This window comes from Actinia tenebrosa, unplaced genomic scaffold (assembly GCF_029948245.1).
Source record: "Actinia tenebrosa isolate PJP-AT-01 unplaced genomic scaffold, QUT_ActTen_1.0 PGA_scaffold11__36_contigs__length_13525064, whole genome shotgun sequence".
NCBI classification, from domain to species: domain Eukaryota; kingdom Metazoa; phylum Cnidaria; class Anthozoa; order Actiniaria; family Actiniidae; genus Actinia; species Actinia tenebrosa.
In genome coordinates, this window is record NW_028292571.1 from 6,395,114 (window position 1) to 6,416,890 (window position 21,777).

Consider the following 21,777-nt stretch of genomic DNA (forward strand, 5'->3'; position numbering starts at 1 on the left):
CTCTTAGATACGGAGGAAATTTAAACTTTGGAGTAGGGAAGAAGAATGATAATTAAATCGTAAAGAATAGCGCAGCGCAGTCGTGACGTCATAAAAACGAAGACAAAGGCGAAATTCGGACAAATAAACTTACAAGTTTACTTTCAGCAGATAATTTTACATGGGTTATTATGATAACTCTAAGTAAAAATAATAAAATCGGTTTGTATATAATCCTCGTAGCGGTTAAACAGAATGCAATGTTTGTCCGAATCTTTAATCTATTTTTAGAATCAGTGCGCTGCGCTATTTGGAGGACATAATTATAGGTTTTCAATTCTTTTGAGATTGGAATTCTTTTGTCTGGTCCTCCAAATTGATCTGCTTTGACGTCACATGCAAGATGTCAATTAAGACCATAACAGTTAAAGCGCTCACTTGAAACACTCCCTGGAAATTCGCATTAAAACAGCTGCAAAGAAAAATCTCTTGAAAAGGCAAAAATTCACAGGTAAGTTTTTTATCGAATACAGTCAATTCAAAAAACGTTGTCGTCGACCGGCTCAAGCCTACGCGACTGGACCGAAAGAAATATGGGTAAAAATCATTGAAGCGGTTAGATATTCGTTCTGAATCAATTGTTCTCGCTAGTTATAAGATAATAATGGCGAGAAACAATCCATCAAATGCATGTCTTTGGGTTTAGTGAAAGAAAAACAAAGTAGTTATGATTCAGTTCACAATTTCGAAGATATGAAGGCATTAAAAAAAAAACGTCTCCTTCAACACTTCCCGCTCGCCTACGAAGGTTCGTGCTGTAAACCAGGCATAACTAGTCAGATAAAATTATGGAGTCAACTCGGCTTCAATGATTGCTACCCAGAGTTCCTTTCGGTCCAGTCGCGTAGGCTTGAGTTGGTCGACGACAACATTTTTTGAATTGACTGTATGCTGGCAACGTTTGACGGGGTCGGCTTTTTAAGGGATAGATCATTTGTCAAAGCTATAGCTATAGGAAAAAATATCTCGAGATATTGCTCGTACATCAATAAATGTATTTTATTTTACAAGAGGCGATCGGTTGTTCACACAAGCTTCCAAGATTAAGACTGGCCAAAAAAATGTTTTCGTAGGACTGAACAGATTGATTGCATTTCCTAGCACTGAGATCACGAGAACGGATTTAAAAACTAGCTCTAAAGGGCTGAGCTGAGATTCGTTAAACTCGAGGGTAGTCAATATACTCGAGATTCCATCCCAAACTCAAACGCGGAACCTCCATTGCTTCACACTCATTTGGTTTCAAACTCACGATACTATCAATTTCCAGTGGAATATAATCGAATTCTTGTATTATCCTATATATATATATTTTAAATTATAGAGCTAGGGGTCTATAGGTGTATTATTATGAAGTGATGTTGTACAGATGTTCTGCCAGCAAAGGTTTATTTCCTCTTTCACTTTCGTTGATGAGTCCTTTTGTAGTTGCATAGATCATGGTACATCCAATATCGATAGATCTATTTTGAAAGGGAAGCTAACAGGAAAAAGTAAAAGAAACCAATGTTATCATGGAAGTTGTGTCATACATTTTGTATTTTTTTCAAGCCTTACATTCACAAATGACATGGTCTTTAACCGATATACTTCACTGGACTGAAATAATTATACAGATCTAGAGTTCACAAAATCCTTAATAATAATAATAATAAATTCAGCCTCCACACCTTCAAAGTCTGAATGCAAATGCGTTGCTGCCAATAAGTTAATTTCAAATAAATTATTATAACATGTCTCGAGATAGTTTCAAATTCCACAGGTCGCACAGCAGCTCTAACAACTGACACTATTATATTTGTGCGACAAGTGTTTCTCTAAGGCCCGTTTACACAGGCGATTTTTCCGGCGATTTGCAGCGCGATTTCCACTGCGATTCTTGGGGCGATTCACGTGCGATCATAAATCGCTCTTGTAAACCATAGACGATTTTGAGGCGATTTGATAAATTTACTTAGCCGATGAGTCGCAACTATTTTGAACATGTTCGAATTTAGTGCGATTTTTTGGCGAATTTTTCTGCAATAATCGCAGTAGAAATCGCGCTGCAAATCGCCGAAAATGTCGCTTGTGTGAACGGGCCCTTAGTCCTTTGTTATTTACAAGCCAGCTCATGGAAATTTCAACCACAAATATCATCATACTCGGAAAGGTTTGGGAAAGCAATCAGGCATTGCATGTAATGCATGAGGTATTGGAATGCACGACTTTGGTAATATTCTGGACAATAGAGATGCGTAACGAAAGAAACAAAGTGCAAATGAAGGAATATTTAGAATATTTAGAATTTGGATACAAATGCTTACGGAATTGAGATTATTATTTGTGGCTCTTCAGGCATTTCAATCAACTTGAAACTTTAGGGTATGTTACTTCGTAATATAAAGTAATTGATGTCGAATTTTTAAAAAACATTAATCATCGGATTATTGAGTTTTACCGTTTTTTTGTAAAGATAAGTATAATATTTGACAAGAGACCAAAAGGCACAAATGCTTTTCCCAAGTCCAGTAAAAATATTTTCGGTCACATGCACTAATTGTATTGGATCGTTTACGTTTTTGCTCCAAAAAAGTTCCTATGGGAATTATTTCGGAACGCTTCCATACAAATCGTCGAAACCTGTTAACTTGAAGACGATCACGTGAGCTTTTTAAGTTCTAGTTAAATCCTAGATAGCTCTGCACTTCAAAGTGCACCGGAATACAGCCAAATTATTCTTGCCGGAGACTTTAATTTGCCTGCGATCGACTGGACTGTTTCATCGGCGCCCATGAACACTGGAGGACATTCAGACGAGGATCACATTACTTACCACCTTAAGATCTTTTCAATTTGAATTTCGATAGATTTTGATATGTTTTTCTTTTCATTATTGCTTTTTCCTCGTTAATTTTAATGTTAATCATGTTTATACTGTATGTAAATTGTATGGAGAGGGAACATCAACTGGGACGAAAGTTCTGTTTTCTTCGCCAGTCACAAAATTTGTATGTCTCAAGGTTCATAAAATGTATATGTTTATATTGTGACAAATAAACTAAACTAAGCTTTTAAACCCTTTTTTAAACAAACGTCTGATTTCGCCAAAGTGGAATGTATACAAAAAAATGACATTACGTCACTGTGTTACTATGGTAAGAGACATCTCGAGACATGTTATTAGCGGAGCTCCCGCGGGGGCCGAAGACCCGCGCGAGCGGAGCACCACACTTAAGAAAAAATGGTAAACCATCGAGTTGATTTTCCATGGCTGGACTACTACGTCACTTCCGTACAAATTTAAGCAAATGAGCGTAAATTTGTGTTGTTGAGAGATGCTATTTGTATAAAGACCTAGACTTTCACTTTAAAAAGCTAAAAAATGTTCAAAAACATTTACAAATGCCAATTTACTGACAAAGAAATTCGTCATTCTCAAGCATGTTAAGGCTAGTTATTTTACCGGTTTGTTGAAAAAACACATTTAGTTTAAGTTTAAGCTTTTGAAATTGAGTTTTGGACTTCAAGTGATATTTCGGTTTCTTAAAATTTTAAGCATGGTTTTTTTGACTTCTGGTAGTAACGTGACTTTAAGGAGAGCAAAACAGAAAATTCAAAATTGGCTGACGGTTTTTATATGAGTCGAAAATATTTTTATTCGAAGTTGTTAAGTACATTGACTCTTACCAGAATCTGTCCGGAACAGGTGTCCTTCGTTTTTGGTGAAAGGGATATTTGACAAAACAGGTCACGTGACCGAGTCAAAATATTGAATAATTTTATTTTTTGCCTTAACTAAGAATGATTTTCAGTTATTCCGGACAGTTTCTTGCTAAGATTATTGTACTTAACAAGTTCACATTGAAAAATTTTCGAGTCACATAAAAACCGCCAGCCCATGCATTTTGAAATTTCTATTTTTCTCGCCTTAAGCCTGGTTCACATATGATCGCAGACGATCGCAGACGATCGCAGACGATCGCAGACGATCGCAGACGATCGCTGGCGATCGAGTGCGATTATATGTGAACAGCTCTGCGATCGTCTGCGATCGTCTGCGATCGTCTGCGATCGTCTGAGATCGTCTGCGATCGCGATCTCAGACGATCGCAGGAATAGAATCGGGTTCTATTCCTGCGATCGGTTGCAATCGGTTGCAATCGTTTGCAATCGTTTGCGATCGTTTGCGATCGTTTGCGATTATATGTGAACAGAATTCCGCGATCGTGAGATTGGAAGGTGTCCCACAATGCTCAGTTTTCCATAAAATACGTGTATATTTTTGATTTTCACAAGCGAAAAAGCATTTCTTTTTAGTTTTTTTTTTTTAGATATAACTGGTTTAAAAGTATCAACACACGGTTATATATGCTAATTTACGTTTGTAAGCCATATAGGCAAGTAAACAACTGTCGTTTGGGGGTATATTTTAGGATTGCACGTCCTGTTCTTTATAGTAATGACTCCCCTCAAGAAGTATTCACGATCATAAAGTCGAATGTTTCTTTTTTGATTTGCCAGCGATTATTTTCTAAAGTCTATGTTGAATCTGCATCGTACTTTGTTTTACTGCTGAATGATAATTCGCGGACTCAGGTGTCAACAAACCGCCGGCGATCGGCTGCGATCATATGTGAACAGTTCGATTTGAGATCCTCGGTTGAGTGGACTCTGCGATCGAGCGATCGAGAGCGATCGTCTGCGATCGTCTGCGATCGTCTGCGATCGTCTGCGATCGTCTGCGATCATATGTGAACCAGGCTTTGAGGTCACGTGACCACTGGAAGTCAACATGACCATCCTTAAGATTTCAAAAAACCTAATTATGATTTTAGCCCCAACACTCAATTTCATAGGTTTAAGATTGATAGAGTTATATTATTTCTCAAGTTTAGTTATTTGACGATCTCCAGACAATTTTCTCTCTGTAAATGCTACCAAAGCATTTATTTTTTTGTTTTCATTGCGGTAAAAATACATTTCATATAAAAACATAAAAATTCCTATGGAAAACCAAACATCGTTATGTAAAAGACGTAAGTAAGCTTATTTTTTCCTCACCTTAACCATTTTTCAAGTCTGTTTTATAGTCTTGATTTGTCCCAAAAAACTTCGGGAATCTCCAAAATTTCGATTTCAATGAAAGACATACAAGGTAAATTTCACTAAACCTGATATTGTATTGGATTATCTGTAGTTATCTTTCGTGTGTTTTTTTAAGTAAAATTAACCAGGAATTCAAAGCTAAAAATGTCGGCCATGGAAAACTTTGTCGAAGAATCTTCCAAGAATAAAACTAGCCCCTGGGGGTGGTGGTGAGTTGTGTACAAAATTCCTTAGTGGGAGAGTATACTCGGAGCAAAGAAAACAATGTAGTGCATTTCGATTCAATTTCACTGCACGGTTTTTATTATGGGATCGAGAAATTATCTTCATCTCGAATAAAAAATAATTGAAGATTTTTTTCCCGATCTTATTTTTACCTTTCAGTTTCATTCAAATTGGGCTCTCTGTGACTTGCGTATCAGAAGCTCCGCTTTTAGGCATTGCCTAAATATATATATTATACTTCATTCGAAATTAGCTTATTGGCAGCGACGCATTTCCCGCCCAGACTTCGCAGCTGCGCCATAAACAAAACCAAGTCGAGCCACCTTAAAATTTCATCCGTATCCTTAATCTGTCTCTGGACTGATCAAAGTCAGGACATGGATGTTGACTGGATCTTGCCGTTTGTTTACTGTTCCTAAACTATTTTATTAAGAGTGCTGATCATAATCCATCACCATTTTTCACCAAACGATATATCATGCAAAACATTTTGTAAAAAACATAAATTTTGAAAAACCTGTTTGTAACATTTTAAAGGTTCTGAAATGTGGCAATTAATTGGTCTCTTGTTGATGGTACATTATGGTATGGCATGTGACCGTTCTGTGGGTCCGTCAGGAGTTGTACAGTGCATTATGATACCAAGATACAACTATCAGTACCAATGGGCAACATGACTGACTGACACATACATGAAGCAAAAAAGCTCGCAACGGCACCACTGCCTTGACCGGTCTGCAACTTATTGCTGGTACCAGTGTATGCTTGAAGTCAATAAAAAAAACAACGGCCCCGTGACAAACGACTGTTCCTGTAGTCCCAGCCAAACTACCGTCTATCCGCCAATATCCCCTACAACTTCTCTGCCAGCAGAATGCTACAGTCCGTCCGGGAAATCGTGTGACTGGTACCACAATTGTTTGGAAAGAAAGTACCCTTGCGAGCCCACCACCAATGCCTATGCAATAGCATATGCCGAGAGGTTTTGTCGACTTTACAATGAACACCAAAGCTGGTTTACTGAAAAGGGACAAAATTGGACAGATAGTGTTAGTAAGTGTCTTCAGGTATCTTTAGTACCCTTACTACGTCCATGGAGTAAGCCAACGTGCAAGGAAATAAGAGACCGGGCTTTTGCATCCCATACACCATGTTACTTGAATCCTGACAAAGACGCGCCCTCCATCTGTGATCTTGAATGTGGAGAATACTTTAAGATCTTCTTCGTTATCAAAGGAGCGTTCTTAGATTACGATACTGCATGGGAATCCATGAAAGGGATGTGGAACATTGGAAACGAGTGTGGTTTAAAGTGTTCCAAAACATGGCTACAAGAAAAGGGTAAAGAAATAGTGAAAATTACCAGAGTAATCATCCAAAAATTTCAGCGACGACAACGACCTACTTCTAATCATCTTCCCGAAGCAGATGCAAGAAGCAGGTTCGCCTACCGACTTGGTTCAGCCATTGCTATCTCAATGTCATGGAACATGGATATCATGGACTGGCTTTCCTATCCTGGCAACACCACAGCTGGCAACAATTCCAGCAGTTTCGACATCTTTATAGTACTTGCTGACAAAAAGGGCCTTGGGATCGTTAACAACACAAACGTGCAAGTAGACCTGAACGATAATGTCCAAGCTTTCGCTGTGGCTATTAAACAGGGCAAGCTGCCATTACAAGTTGACGGTTCCAATGTATGGCTCAAGTCTATTGCTTCTTGCTCTGATAAGTCTTGTGAGCAAGCCCAAACGCTGGCAGTTTCAGACAAGCCCCCTCACTGGAATAATGGTACAGCAAAGACGTCAAAGAGTCCCATTGAAGCCCCAACGCTGGCAGTTTCAGACAAGCCCCCTCACTGGAATAATGGTGCAGCAAAGGTGTCAAAGAGTCTCCTGAAGGTGCTTGGCTTCGCTGTTATTTCATTCGTACTCATGAACAATCGCTAAGTACAAAAATGATACTAGCATGTAATCTGCTTTTAAAAGCTATTTTGATGATTAAAAAAATCAAATAAGCTAGCAGTGTATATGTTAATCCCGCAATCATCTTGTTTAGTTTATTAACCTAGAAAAATATGTAGAGGTCGTATATAGGTTGACCCTACTGCTTAGGCTAGTGTCTTTGTATTAGTGTTGCCTAAGGAAGAAAGACTTGTATTATCTTCAATGTCATCCTGTCTTCATCACTTTTAGACCATTAATACCAAAGTCAAGATCTTGAGTAGTTAACTAGTGACTAAAGACAGGAATCAATTCAAATACCACCTTTGAGTATTATAGGCAATTTAGAATTTCGCTTCATAAAGAATGATGGCACCGCTAAGCTATAGTGATAACTTTTAATATAAGCAAATGGGAGCTTCAAAAGTCTCGTATTCAGCTTAAAGAAGCAATAGCATGTAGCTGATAATACCCGGAAAATTAAATTAATGTAAAACTGGTGGCGTCATTGTATTGTGTGCATGATTTAACATTCACAATATTGTTTTGACACTACAAATAAAGACACAATTAAACCTTTAGTATTTGCAATTATAATATTTGAGAGAGTTTTGGCGTTGTTTCGACTGCGATTTTGAAACACACCAGTGGAAATTAAGAATTTATTATATGACAAGACAATGACTTAATTTACTTATGTCTGGATTATTCCTATCGCAGAAGAGCATGTTTAAAATAAAGTAGATATGAGTACAGTCACAGAAAACGCTGCTGAAACCCTTGAGAAAACTTTCCCCTTCATGTTTGGCGTCGTCGAACTCAAAAAGAAACCCAATAAGAATAGCTATCCCCATTAGAATGGCGAAGGAGTAGAAACAAGGCCTGTAGTCAACGTTAAGTGGATTATTGCAGTTGTTTAGTTTCTTAAAAGAAACAAAGACAACAAGAACTAAGAAAAAAAGAAAAATAATTCGAGCAGGATGACGAAAATTATTAGTTCAATTTTAACGTATCTTTACTTTCTTTAATAACAAAAATGATATATATACAAATGATTATAATTATCTACAAGCGGTAATAAAATAGTTAATCGATTTACAAATAGGGTTTTATACACTGATATATCAGCCCCGCCATTTTATCATAACCTAACGGCGTTAGATGCAAATGGTCACTCCATAGAGCCTTCTGCATCTGAGGAGACAAAGAGTGCCTTGGAATTTTTAATGCAAGGTCACAAAGTATTGTCCTTCCTTGTGATCTACTTGCAAACTCTCTCAACTCTTGGTTGATCTTTCTGCGCATGATCCATAGTGTTCGAAATTGTGGCCATGCCTCGTATGCGCTTTCGGGAATGGTAAGAAGAACCGTGCGAGCGCCATATTTGTACGCACTCTCGTGCAATGAAATGATATCTTGAAATATTTTCGGCGACCACACATTAACGAGCTGATTCATGAACGAATCGTCATCGCCAAAATTCTTTACATGCGCGACATCATTTGTTCCCGCCAAAATGATAACCCAATCAAAATGCGAGTTGTTGCCAAGTACTTCCGGTAATCGTTTCGTCATGGATCCATGAGTCATTTCTCCGTTCTTACCACTCGTAACCAGGTTATACTTTACTTGGCTATTGGTATTAATCAAGCGTGACAGCTGAATGCTGTAAGGATGAGTACTTCGTCCATGGTTAAAGTAACCTTTAGTAAGGCTATCGCCAAAGCATAGAATATTCTTAGAGAATGGATCATTTCCTAATACTGAAACTGGCCCCTCACCGTTTGTAATTTGATTTAAATTCATATTATTCTGTAGGGAATGCGGTTGAGATTCAGGAAACTCATCCGGTTCTGACAGTTCATTCAGTTTTTTCTGCACTGTTGTATGAATAGAATTTACAGTTGCCTTGACTTGTCTGGTAGGCTTTGGGTCAACTAAGTCGCCAAGGTCAATACCACCGAGTTTAAGCCGAGCTAACATATTCTTGATCTCTTTAGACTTCGAGAGAGTCGGTTGTGTTGTTGGTATGGTAGTTGGTTTCTGAGTCGTCTTCTTGGCGAGCTGAGCTCTTTTGAGTAGAAGAGGAAGAATATCTTCGAGTTCGTCTTCTAAGCCTTTTGATTTTGTCGTTGGCTTTGTGGTTGGTTTTGTTGTTGTAGAAGTAGTTTTCGCCTTAGTCGTTGCTGTTGTCGGAGTCGTCGGCGTCGGCGTTGTTGTTGTTGTCGTTGCAGTTGTAATTGTCGTAAGCTTCGTCGTTGTTGGCGGTAATGTTGTGGGAATAGCAGTTGTTGCTGTACTAACCTTTTCCTTGATATCATCTTCTTTCTCTCCTGCTTTTCTTCCTTGTAGGTCTGCCTTCACATTACTAACCACAGAGGGTAATATCTTTTCCAGCAGTTTTTGAATGTATTTGGGACTCGATACATCAGGCAACGTAGTCTCTTCCACATGCTTTTTCTTTCCCTTTGAATGAGTTTTGTGTTTCTTCTTTACCTGTTCTGCTTTCTCTTCCTTTGCTTTCTTCATCTCCTGCAACGCACCTTTTAGCGTCATCAATGGGTTGTTGCTTGAATTTGATGTTCTGTTGTTCCCGCTTGCAATAGTTAATATATTCAACAACTTTCCAAAGAAGACGTCTTCCTGACTCTTGACTTTTGTTTCCTTGCTGGTTTTGCCATGCTTTTGCGAAACACGTTTTTTGGTGCTGAGCTTTTCTTTTTTATGATTTTTTGAGTGATTTAGTCCAGTGTGGTGTTTTATATCTTTGGGTTTATGCTTTACAGTTCTATGATGCTTTGAGCCTTTATGTCTTTTATGTTTATGAACCAACTTCCCATTTTTGCTCTTCTTATGAAGTGACACCTTCCTGGTTTTATATTTATGTTTCGGGATGTCACTCCTATGTGAACGGTCATTGTGAGACAAGGCACCTTGGAAGCTCTTTGCCTGAAAATGCACATCTTTCGAAGGCTTACATGCCTCAACTTTAAATTCAGGCAAAAAATGTCCACCTTTTGAAGGTTTACCTAAACTCAACCTTACTATAGCTTTTGTAACAAAGTACAATTTATGGCATAGTTGTGCAGTTCTGTACCCGGAGTCAGATGCGTGGCTGCCTCCTCCACGTTTCCTTACTTGAACAACTTTGCACACCAGTACAGTGTACAAGTATCTCCCTCGGTATCGAGTTCTTGTTAAGCGAACTTTGCCGTTGGCAGAAAAAGTTCTGATAGTGATGCAATCTTTTGTTTTTCGTCTTATTCCTTTCCAATTCCCATGAACTTCTTCGTCTAGAGTGTGGCTTTGTTGGAATCGGAGGTAATGCTTATAGTCCAGGATATGATGGAAATGTTTTAATGATGGATTCTTCGTTGGTGAATGTTTGCTTGATTTGTGATTTGAATCAGGTTTGCGATGATGTCTTGTAATATGACTCCTAGTATTTTTGATTTGGTGATGATGTTGTTGTTGATGATGATGATGAGGAGGAGGAGGAGGAGGAGGAGGAGGAGGATGTTGTTGTTGTTGTTGTTTATGAGCATCATGCTGATGTTGTTGTTGGTGGTGGTGGTGATGGTGATGAAGATGATGTTGTTGTTGATGATGATGATGTTGATGTTGATGATCGTGATTATGATGATGATGTTTCGGATGATGGATAGGTTCAGTATCTTTAGAGTGTCCTGTGTTTAGTAAAGAATGATGGTGCACTGTTTTGTGTCTGTGTTCTTTATATGGTTCAGAATCTTCATTCAAAATACCATTGTGATGAAAGTGTTTCTTTGATGGATGTTCTACGCGTGCATGATGATGATTCTGACTATGATGAAGATGATGGTGGGGATAAACGTGTTGTTCTTTTTCTTCTTGTTCATCATCTTGATCATCATCTTGGTTTTCCTTCTGCAGTTGATGATGATGATCATGTTTTAGATGATGATGTTTATCATGTTCGTGATGGTAAGAGTTTTTATGTTGTTTATGAGAACGATGTTGATGATGATAGCTTATATCACCATCATTTTCAGTATCCTTCATATCATCCCAATCAATCATATCGTCATGTCGTTGAGCACCAACAAATTTCCTATGGTGATGTTTCTTAGACCATGATTCGTGCTCCATATAGCTGTTTTGCGTTTCATCTTGTTGATCATTAAAATTTGAACGAGAAATGGTGTTGCGAGCATTACCTTGCTCACTTTCAGGATCAATCCTCGATTCTTCATCACTGTTTCTATGCTTGTTGTGGCGGTGATGCTTTCGAGTATGAGACCTGTGATGTCTTTTCTGTCCATCGTCGTGCTTCTTAGTTATAGGCAAGTGTTTAACTTCCTGGCCCCAGGTAGACATTTCATCTTCATCCCGCTCGCTTTGCAAAGTTGACATTTTTTTAGTTGTTCCAAAACTACTTTTCATAGAATCTTCGTTTCCTTGAGAATACTGTCCTTTATCGCCATTAACTGGCTGACCGGATAATTCACTGTTTCTCATAAGAGATTTTAGAGGGTTTCTCCTTTGATAAGCCCATGGCATTTGCTGTCGATGGTTGAATGACCACATCCGCTGTCGCTCTTGTTGTTCTGCTTTCCAATTAGAGTTAGACAGAGGCCGCCATCTTGATGTAAAAGGAGACGTGGCAGGAAGCGGTGTGAAATCTTCACCAATTACAGCATTTTGACGGCCTCTCCCATACAAGGGAGTAACCGCATCTTCTCCAAATACTGAACCCCTTAACAAACGTGGTAACGATGGTAAATAAGTTCCCAGTTGAAAAATCTGGCTCTGAGTTGGTCTCGGTAACTCCTTTGTTGTCGGGTTTGCATCTTGTAATGGAATACTGGGCTCAGGTGAAGTTAAAGGGCTCGAAGTCGGGTCTATTTTCTCTCTAGTTCCACTATTTGCTGGCACAAAAGATGCAGATGTGGGGGAAAACTTTTTCAGTTCCTCTTGGTCTTCTTCCGACCACGTTGGTGCAGTTGTCGTCGGGCTGACTTTCGGCGACGTCTCGGGCCTACGATTTTGGCCCGAACGTGACGTATTTGCGCTAACAATTTTCCAAAGAACATATATGAATGCCAAAATAAATAATGTAAAAACAGCATAAAATGCAAACGAAGCATAACCTTTTTGACACATCAAAAGACTGCTAAGTTTTTCCGTCGTGCAGTTAAGATTTCCGCAGTTGAATTTCTTAAGTTTGTTGCTGGTTTTACCAGTCGATTCCGGAATCTTCTTCTGCAATCGATAGCTTTTCGGCAGACGGGGTCGTTTTGACTTGGACGAGCGAGTTTTTTTCTCTCCATCTTTTTCAACCATTACAATGTCTTCAGCTCCTTGGAAAAATTAACAAATATAATAATAAGTCAACATTTCGATCTATCCTAAGTGATGGGGGAAATGCGGCTGTCTTTGCTTGCCGTTGTCGTATGAAACATAACACAATACTCTTTGCCCTTGCACTACAACTCAAACGAAGGATTTTCATTCTCAAGGGAATGGCACGTGGTCTGTAATTGGAAAATATTGCACGTCAACGAATAAAGTGTATCATGAGAGATGGATGTTTCTAGTGATAATTTCAGTTTATAATTCAATCTACTAAAAATATATAGGTTTGGCAAAGTCAACGTTCCGCGAGCTGTCTAACAGCAACAGGTTGAATTTCTGATGAAGTACGGGCCTGGAAAATGTATTAATTTACCTCCGATTTTTGTGGTCTTGGGAATACTCAAAATGGAATAAAAAGAATAAATTTGTTCAATATTTTTTTATGGTGAATTAATTCCGCTTCAAGGACCTGGCCTGATAAAAAAAGGAAATTAGTTGACGTCGAATTGATTTGATGAAATTCAGTAAATGCATGAAAATATTGAGACCAAACTCGGCGTGTAACCATCGTTTTCCAGTTACTGAATTAAATTATATCCGGGTAAAAATCAACTATTTGAATCGGAGGGATTGTGAATTTAAAAGCCAAGAATATAAGCGCTTGCTTTTCCCCCCTTTTATTAACAATGCGAGATGAAATTGTTATAATCCATATAGACGTGCAAAAGCTTTTCTTGACGTATATACATCAATGAACAGATAGTTTTACAGATTCAAGGCTAGTTAAATTCATTCAACCGTTTTGAAATGTTTACACGATCTAGTGATCAAGACACCACAACCCTATCAACCTGCTTTGTAGACCTATCTAGTTCTAAGTCACTTACCGAACAATCTTGATACATATCAAGGTTCAGTCCCAAGTGAGATGCAACTCTCCTTGATGTTGTATTCCTGTACTTTATGGAGATGAAACACTTCTATTTTCTTCATCGTGGATGCCACTCTAAATGCATGTTGTTTTTCCTTCTTATCATCACATTTTAGTTGTCAATTATATTTTTTCCGCGCAGAGAGAAAAACTCGGGATGTTTAGTCTACGGAGCAAGTTGTTTTGGACCAGCCCGACAGAAAACGGTTGCTTTCCATTTTGGGCGATGACAAGAATCCCTCACCTTAGATCACTCACCATTAACACCAGTTTGCTGATCAGTATTCCATTGTCCATATTCCCATTCTTCTTTTCTTTTACTTTCTTTTACTTTCTTTTTCTTATTCTTTCTTTGATTTCTTTTCTTTTCTTTTTTTTCCGTCCCCATTCATGAGATTGGATTATAGTTAATTTTTCAATAAGCTTAGAAGAATCCAGAAATTCTCTCTCTAACATTCATTGACTTGATTTCATTTAAAGAAGAATTTTTACTTAATAAAAATCATACGAAAGATAAACATGTAAAGAAAGCGATTGTAATAGTATTCAGGCTGCGGAAATTGAAACCAGATCAATCGATTTTTATTCAAAGTCACTTTAAGAAAAATATAGTTCGAAGCTGCTTTGTACTATGTTCGCTCAAATTTACAAATTATCCTTTAAATTTCTTTAAATATACATCTTGTGTTCCTTGATTACAGACTCAGTGTTAGCCTCGATCATTTCTGCGTCAAAATACTTGAATTAATGCATGAAGTATGTTAAAAAACTCAGAACTTTGGACAATAAAACTTTGAACTTCCATAGGCATGGACCTTTACTGGAACACATGAATATTCTGCACGGTCAAATTAAGGCAGACCCTGAGCAACTGCAAAACCCAAACTGAAATATTTGGACAACTGTGTGTGTGTCTTTTTTTTTTTTTTTTCTTTTTTTTTTCTTTTTGTATGTGTTTTTGTCTTTGTCTTTTTTTAGGTGCTTTCTTTTGGTATTGAGATAAAATAGAGTCGACCTTGGAATGCTATGAAAGTGTGAAGATTCCCTCAGTTGTTGTCATGGTATTAAGAACCAGTCAACCAGTGAAGGTACCTGCTACTACCTGAATATTGTAATGATAAAAGTGTAAATTATACACCGTGAAAAGATGAAAAAACTTACTGACGTTTCGGACGCTAGTCCTTCGTCGGAGTAAAAGAGAAAGAGGTGGTAGAAAGGAGTGTTTATATACTGAGAACAAGACAAAAGAAACCAATGAGAACAATATTGGATTGGTGAACATGTATCTATCAACCAATCACTGACAACCAAGCATCTGGGCACCCAACGTTTTCTTTGACATTCAATTCAATCGATTTGACCTTTTCAAAACATCGCAATTACTGAAATTTAAACCCAGTACCTTGGGCTTACATGAGAGATTCATAGATTTAATACACGAAGTCTCTTCCTGAAATTGAGGGATAGCACGTGAGACGAACCTGGAAGCTCATTTGCCCATTAGAGGCGCTTTTAAAGATCTAATGTACTCCAATACGTAAATGATATTTAAAGATAATAATTGGTTAAATTGTGGTAGGCGTTGCACCTGATGACATGCGTGACGAGAATTCCTTAGTAACGAAGAGCACTGAGCAACAACCGGATTACGACTGTAGTCAAGGCAACGAAAAGAGTCAAGACAATATCGACAAAAGTATCTGTAAGGATGGTACGGATGATGATACCCAACGTTATCATAATCTGGAAAGCGAAAAGAGAAAGCTAATAGACGAAAACGAAGAGGAAGAAAACGTTAATGCACTTGGAAAAGTTTGTCCACAAATCGACCAACGTGTTCTGGTCCCTAAAGCATTCTACACATTCTTCTACACCGCTATCGGTGCTCTATTCCCATACCTACCCGTCTACTTCAAACAGCTTCACCTAACCCCTCATCAAACTGGTGTACTGATCGGTGTTCGACCCCTCGTTCAGTTCCTAGCCACACCCATATGGGGTGCAATAGCTGATCGGTTCTGCAAGGGTAAGGCCGTCTTGCTCATGTCAGTCCTCGGTTGGTTGGTGTCTAATGTGTTGTTGGCGATGGTGCCTGAATCAAGACATACTCGTCTGTGTGATGATACCATGGATTATGATCCAAAAACGAAAGAGTTGAGTGATTCGATAATGTTAATGAGACGACTATCCAACTTTTCCTTGAATGGTCGGAATTGGCAAATATCAATTCCAACGATGCAAGACCTAAACAAAACAGTGCGCTATACTCTCAATACAGATCTAGATAACGTTTCAAAATCTTCCTATAGAAAGACTGGTACCGCTAGAAATTTTAAAAATGCTAACACAAGATCACAAATAGAAATAAGAAACCAAAACGCTTCGTCAAAACCAAAATTAGAGGTTATTGCTTCAACCCATCGTATTCCTCGTTGGAAAAATGTAAAACATGCGTCAAGACACCAACAAGAAACAATAACAGAGAACAGCTTTAAGACTCATTTAAGAGGAGCAAAAGATTTACCGTTATTTCTTCCTCAACCATGGACTGTCAGCCTATCAGAAGACGAAGACAGTCTTACTCACGTCTTACACGACAACATCACAAGCGAACCCAAAATTTTCCGATTTCTCCTCGTCGTGACCGTCATCGGAACAATAGTTTCTGCGCCGACTCACATGATGGCGGATACCGCGACGCTAACAAGTCTGGACGGTGCTTTACACAAGTATGGTAGAGTGCGCCTATGGGGATCCCTTGGGTGGGGCGTGGGTGGATTCTCGGTCGGCGCAGCAGTTAGTACGAGCTACTCTACCAGATGTAACGGAGAAGTTATCATTAATTATTTCCCATGCTTATACGTATACGGTGTTGCCATGGGGATTGCGTTTCTATGCGCAACGCAGTTCCGATACAACAGAGTTGAGACTGAGAAAATAGTGTCCGATAAAACAGACTCCTCGGGTCTTTGGAATGGACTAAAATTGCTTCGTAGTCCTCAGTATTGCTTTATTCTTGTAATAGCATTTTATTGTGGATCCGCTACAGGATTTATCGAGACGTTTCTATTTTGGTATCTACATGAAATGGGCGGAGAGCAATTTCTATTCAGCGTTATCAACGGCATGAACTGTGCCGCTGAAGTGGGTGTTTTCCTCATATCGGACCGTTTAATCTCCTGCTTTGGTCACGTGAACATCATCTATCTAGCCCTCGTTTGCTATTCGCTTAGATTTTTATATTTTTACTTCATGACGAGCCCGTGGTGGGTTCTACCAGCGGAATTGCTTCAAGGAATAACAACAGCAGCGTTTTGGGCTTCCTGTGTTTCGTATGTGGGACTTCACCCAGGAGCGTCGCATACTTTGCAGGGGATTCTAAATGGAGTGTATATGGGATTGGGTTTTGCCGCGGGCGGTTTTGTGGGGGGTGGGGTGGTGCATTTAGTAGGAATGCCCGACGCATTTCTTATTTACTCTGTCGTTAGTCTTCTATTGTGTTTAGTATTTGTTGCTCTTAATAAATATCATGGGAACTAATAAAGAATGTTTAAACCAATTGCTAATTATTATTTTTTTCATCCGTTAAAAATCATTTTGTGCATTTGTGCAATATGAATATAAAGCTTGCATATAAGAGAAATTGAAAACACATCGATGAATTTATTTTTTAATAGTTTTTTAAACTGTTGTGATATTTCATGCTTTCATTTTTCCCACTTTAATCTGCTCAGTAACATCAGGTGTAAATTCCTTTTGTTTGCAATTGAGAAAGAGACGCATTCATGCAATAGCTACATGCAATAAAGGTGCTGCATTACAGCCATGCTGTTGGCATAACAATAGACTTTTTTTCTTAGGAATATAAAATATCTTGACGTGCCATGACATGCAAAAACATTGCACTGTTTCTTTCCAAGAACATGTCGTAAAACCCTTCTATCTGCTTGTCTTCTATCTGCTTGTCGTCTTAAACAAGAAGCAGCTTCGCCAACGTGAGTAGTGATTTTAATTTTGATTTTAGGCTCTTATCAGTAGAAATACCTATTGAAATACCCGTGGCTGTTTGTTAAAAGTATGATTGAAGTTCAAAACATGATAAATGAAGGGGGTTTTGGTAAACATGCTGATGTTGGAGAGGTTTTCAACCCGGCACGGAACAGGATATTTACTAGTAAAGTCGGTTAGTCGAATGTATTGAGCTCTTAAAAGTCGTGTTTATGAAGAATTAAGGGTCCGTAATTCAAGATATTACTTTTTTAATTAGGCTTTTCGAGCCATCCCGAGCATCAGGCACAGGGAACCCAATCTTCTTTTCTTACATTTATCGAGTTACGATATCACAGCTATGCCATTTAGTGTACAACATAACAACTATAAGGCAACTAGTTTATAATAATGTAAACCATTTCATATATAATACATATATATACCAGCTTTGCAAGTCATATTAATCCTAATCATGTGTTATCATATATTCTTATGCAAGTATCATGCAGAAAGCTATAAGAGTTATTTTATCTACATGGTATTTGCTAGTAACATAGCAATCAATTACGTCATACGTAACAAAAGATAACATCACAATACGCAATTATATTGCCCTTTGTAATCAGCGTCAGGGTCTTCATAACAATTTTCTTTTAGTGCGTAGATATCGTCATTATTACGTCATTGTATAGCAATAGATGACGTCACAGTATGCAATCTCATTGGCTCTAGTAATTAGCATCAAAGGTTTTCTAACCATTTTCTTTGATGCGTAAATATCTTTTTTATTACGTCATTATATAGCAATGGATGACGTCAAAGTATGCAATCTCATTGGCTCTAGTAATCAGCATCATAGGCTTTCTAACCATTTTCTTTTGGTGCGTAGATATCGTTTTTATTCCGTCATTATGTAGCGATAGATGACGTCACAATATGCAATCTCATTGGCTCTAGTAATTAGCATCAAAGGCTTTCTAACCATTTTCTTTTGGTGCGTAGATATCGTTTTTATTACGTCATTATGTAGCGATAGATGACGTCACAATATGCAATCTCATTGGCTCTAGTAATTAGCATCAAAGGCTTTCTAACCATTTTCTTTTGGTGCGTAGATATCATCTTTATTACGTCATTATGTAGCGATGGATGACGTCACAATATGCAATCTCATTGGCTCTAGTAATCAGGTTCAACGTCAGAGTGTATCTCTTTATAACCTCTCTCTTTTGGTGCGAACGTATCGACCAAGTAATATGCAAGTAGATCTAGAAGACTGACGATGCCAAACAAGGTAAATGTTGTAGAGGCGCCGAACGCGCTGATGAAAAAACCACCAATGAACTCACCACAGCCGTGACCCAGTCCCCAGTGAACGCTGTGAAGAATGCCTGCCGGAAGTAAAAAGAGAGGTTGGAAAAAGTTATGAAGCCCTAAATATTTTACCTTTCTTCCGCTTGTCCCCATACTTCTATAAGTCGCTATAGACCCTGGCTCTTGCATAGATTTCCTAAAGGAATTGTTCTAGCCTGGGGGACAAAACAATGAGCCTTCTTTCCTTATCCAAAAAAATCCATTGTTTTATTCCCCAGAACAAATCCTCTCGGTATTCAGTGGAAGGGGTCTATACCTTCATGAAAATAGTGTTTTGGCTGCAATAAAATTTTTCCGCTCAAACTTTAAAATTAAGATAAAATAACAGTACTCAAGGGAATAGAGAGTGCCAATAAACTGTTAAGACCCAATAGGTTATCTATAATAGGTTATAAGTATGTTAAAACTATCAATGAGATTGGAAATGGCCCCAATAGTTGAGGGTCAGTAAAATGCCTTAGAAGACCTATATGTCTCTATTGCATGTTTAACTACCGTGACTTGCGCAACCCGGTTCTACACATAGCGTGACAGTCTTACCTTGTAGCGTGACAGTAACGCCTTCCAGCGAGTGTATCCCAACGTAGGACATAAGAGATGCCCACACACCTGCAGTAGTAATTCCAGAAAGCAGTTCTATTGGTAAAATATACCAAGGCCTGGTGATGAAGGCGTAGAAAAAAAGTCGCACGGAGTAGCAAAAGAGACCAAGATACAGAACGCGAATATGGCCCATTGTAGAAATAAGCTTTGAGGACAGGAAGTAAACTGTCACTTCCGCTATGCAGTTGATTGCTGCCATGTAACTGAAGAGCAACTGAGATCCTCCTAGATCCTTGAGATGCCAGAATAAAAAGACCTTGATGAGCCCCATGCAGATTCCCACCACAAATACTGTCACAAGAAACATGGTGTGTCTAGGTGTCATTAAGATCCTAATTCCTTCGATGATCCCTTTAGTTTTTGACTTCACATAAGCTTGTTTCTCAGCTTCTTTTTCTTCTTCGTCGCTCTTCTCACTCAAGTCTGCTGGGCGATCATCAAATTTTAGTTTGAACCCAATTCCAAGAGCCGTCAACATGAAAACTCCGTACGCTACAAAACAGGGATAGTAGTTAACGTCCTTGCCCTTGGCACTCCCAGGGGGGCAAAGATGCGTTCTACTGACTGCAGCGCCGACTAAGAACGCCATTGATCCCCATCCAATAGATCCCCATAATCTTTGCTTGCCGTATTTATGAGTCTCATTGTTCTCCTTCAGTTGCTGGACAGTTGCTGAGTCGCCTAATGTTAGACTTGGGCACGAGATAGTGGAACTGAATACCGTTATAAGAAGCAAATACAGGAAAACCCCCATCGTTTTTCTGTCATGAGTGTTACCAGTGTACTGATAAGCTATACCTTCTTGACTCTGGGGCCATGGAGTCTCATCTGATGAATCTTCAGCTATCTGAGAGAGTTTTTCCATCAAACTTGTCACATTCTGCGTCGGTTCTCGGATCTTTTTTGACACCACGTGATCTTCTTCGCAAAGATCCACAGGTACAAAGGCGTAAGCAACAAGACCAAGATTGATCGCCAGCATCGAGACAATGAACAAAGGTTTACTGATGCGATATTTGTCGGCGATAGCGCTCCATATTGGAATAAAGAAAAAAGCGATGTAAGGTTTTATGCCAGTGACGATGCCAACTTGACTGGCTGGTAGTTCAAGCTGCTTCAAAAATAAAGATAAATAAGGCAGTAGAGATCCTTGAGCCGAGAAGAAGAAGAAATAAAATCCTTTGGGAATCAAGTATTTTTTTTCTAGTCCAAAAAATGTGTCCTTTTCTTGGGTATTTTCCATTTTCTCATTTCCTTCAAGGCTATTCATAGGCGCTTCTTTGTTGTTTTCTTGGTTTGTGTCTCTCGTAGAACCTGACACATTATCATTCATGTTTTGTCAGCTAAAATAATAACAAAGGCTTCTGGTTCGTGCGTGCTCCGTTCGTACTGATTCAGGTTTCGAAAACAACTCAATGCGAGGCTGAAAATGGACAACGAATAAGGCTGGTGGCCACTGGTTAAGGCAGGTACCAATCCAAAAAGAAAAATCAAATTGACTGACATTCACTTTACTTTTTCCTCCTTATATCTCAATAAATTGGTTTTGGAAGTACAAAAAAAGCTTCAGTATCATTGACACATTTTTTTCATGTTGTAAAAATTGTTTTCCTGTAGGTTGTTGAGAAGATACATTGTTGATCTACCAGTGACCTTTTCTCTTCACCTGCCCAGTGTTTACCCAGGAACTGTGTAAGATTTCATCTCGAAGCAGATACCGAACAAACACTTCCAACTCTTTCATTACAAATCCAATATGATTCATAAAAGCCGTAGATCTATATTTCTAAAGCGTCGTTTGAAATACTGGAGTCAAAATGCCATGAGTTTAGTATCGTTTCTCATCAGGACATGACATTACGATGATATTAAATGTTGATAATCTGAAAAATCTTAATCTACTATGATTTGGAATAAAAGAAAAGGAGGAAAGCAGAAAATAGTCAGTGAAATAAAATCGTTTTAAAATTAAAAGTTGGGCAGTTTAAAACAATTTTCCTATTTCAGAATTATTTCATCAACTAAATGAAATTTCAGCCAATTTTTTAAAATATTAATCTTACAAAATTGACATCCTTTTGTGATCGATAAAACCCCTATTCAACATGTAAAAAAAGATCAAAATTCAAAAAACTCTAAGTTTGGTTTCATACTTTTTACTTCTATTTTTTACTTAATCTAATATCCTATGACGTCATGGCCGCCATATTGGATGAATTTTTGGTAGCTTAAAATATCCTGTAGGAG

The 21,777-nt window shown here is 38.4% G+C and overlaps 4 protein-coding genes across 4 annotated transcripts; 2 read left to right on the top strand and 2 right to left on the bottom strand.

The window, feature by feature from the left end:
• Positions 1-429: 429 nt before the first annotated feature.
• LOC116303357 (uncharacterized) lies at positions 430-7,897 on the top strand. The gene is made up of 2 exons (XM_089027776.1): positions 430-490; positions 5,890-7,897. Exon 2 carries the CDS (start codon positions 6,045-6,047, stop codon positions 7,302-7,304), a length of 1,260 nt encoding a protein of 419 aa, XP_088883902.1. The 5' UTR covers positions 430-490; positions 5,890-6,044; the 3' UTR covers positions 7,305-7,897.
• A 478-nt stretch (positions 7,898-8,375) lies between these two features.
• Positions 8,376-12,620, bottom strand: LOC116303353 (uncharacterized). The gene is made up of 2 exons (XM_089027619.1): positions 11,318-12,620; positions 8,376-10,744 (listed from the first exon to the last, which is right to left on the bottom strand). Exons 1-2 carry the CDS (start codon positions 12,618-12,620, stop codon positions 8,394-8,396), a joined length of 3,654 nt encoding a protein of 1,217 aa, XP_088883745.1. The 3' UTR covers positions 8,376-8,393.
• Positions 12,621-15,159: 2,539 nt separating this feature from the next.
• On the top strand, positions 15,160-17,103 carry LOC116304441 (major facilitator superfamily domain-containing protein 6). Its single transcript, XM_031714177.2, has one exon. It carries the CDS (start codon positions 15,160-15,162, stop codon positions 17,101-17,103), a length of 1,944 nt encoding a protein of 647 aa, XP_031570037.2.
• Positions 17,104-17,805: 702 nt separating this feature from the next.
• LOC116304445 (major facilitator superfamily domain-containing protein 6-like) lies at positions 17,806-20,911 on the bottom strand. The gene is made up of 2 exons (XM_031714179.2): positions 19,468-20,911; positions 17,806-18,944 (listed from the first exon to the last, which is right to left on the bottom strand). The coding sequence occupies exons 1-2, from the start codon at positions 20,861-20,863 to the stop codon at positions 18,733-18,735; spliced, it is 1,608 nt and encodes a 535-aa protein (XP_031570039.2). The 5' UTR covers positions 20,864-20,911; the 3' UTR covers positions 17,806-18,732.
• Between the last annotated feature and the right edge of the window lie 866 nt (positions 20,912-21,777).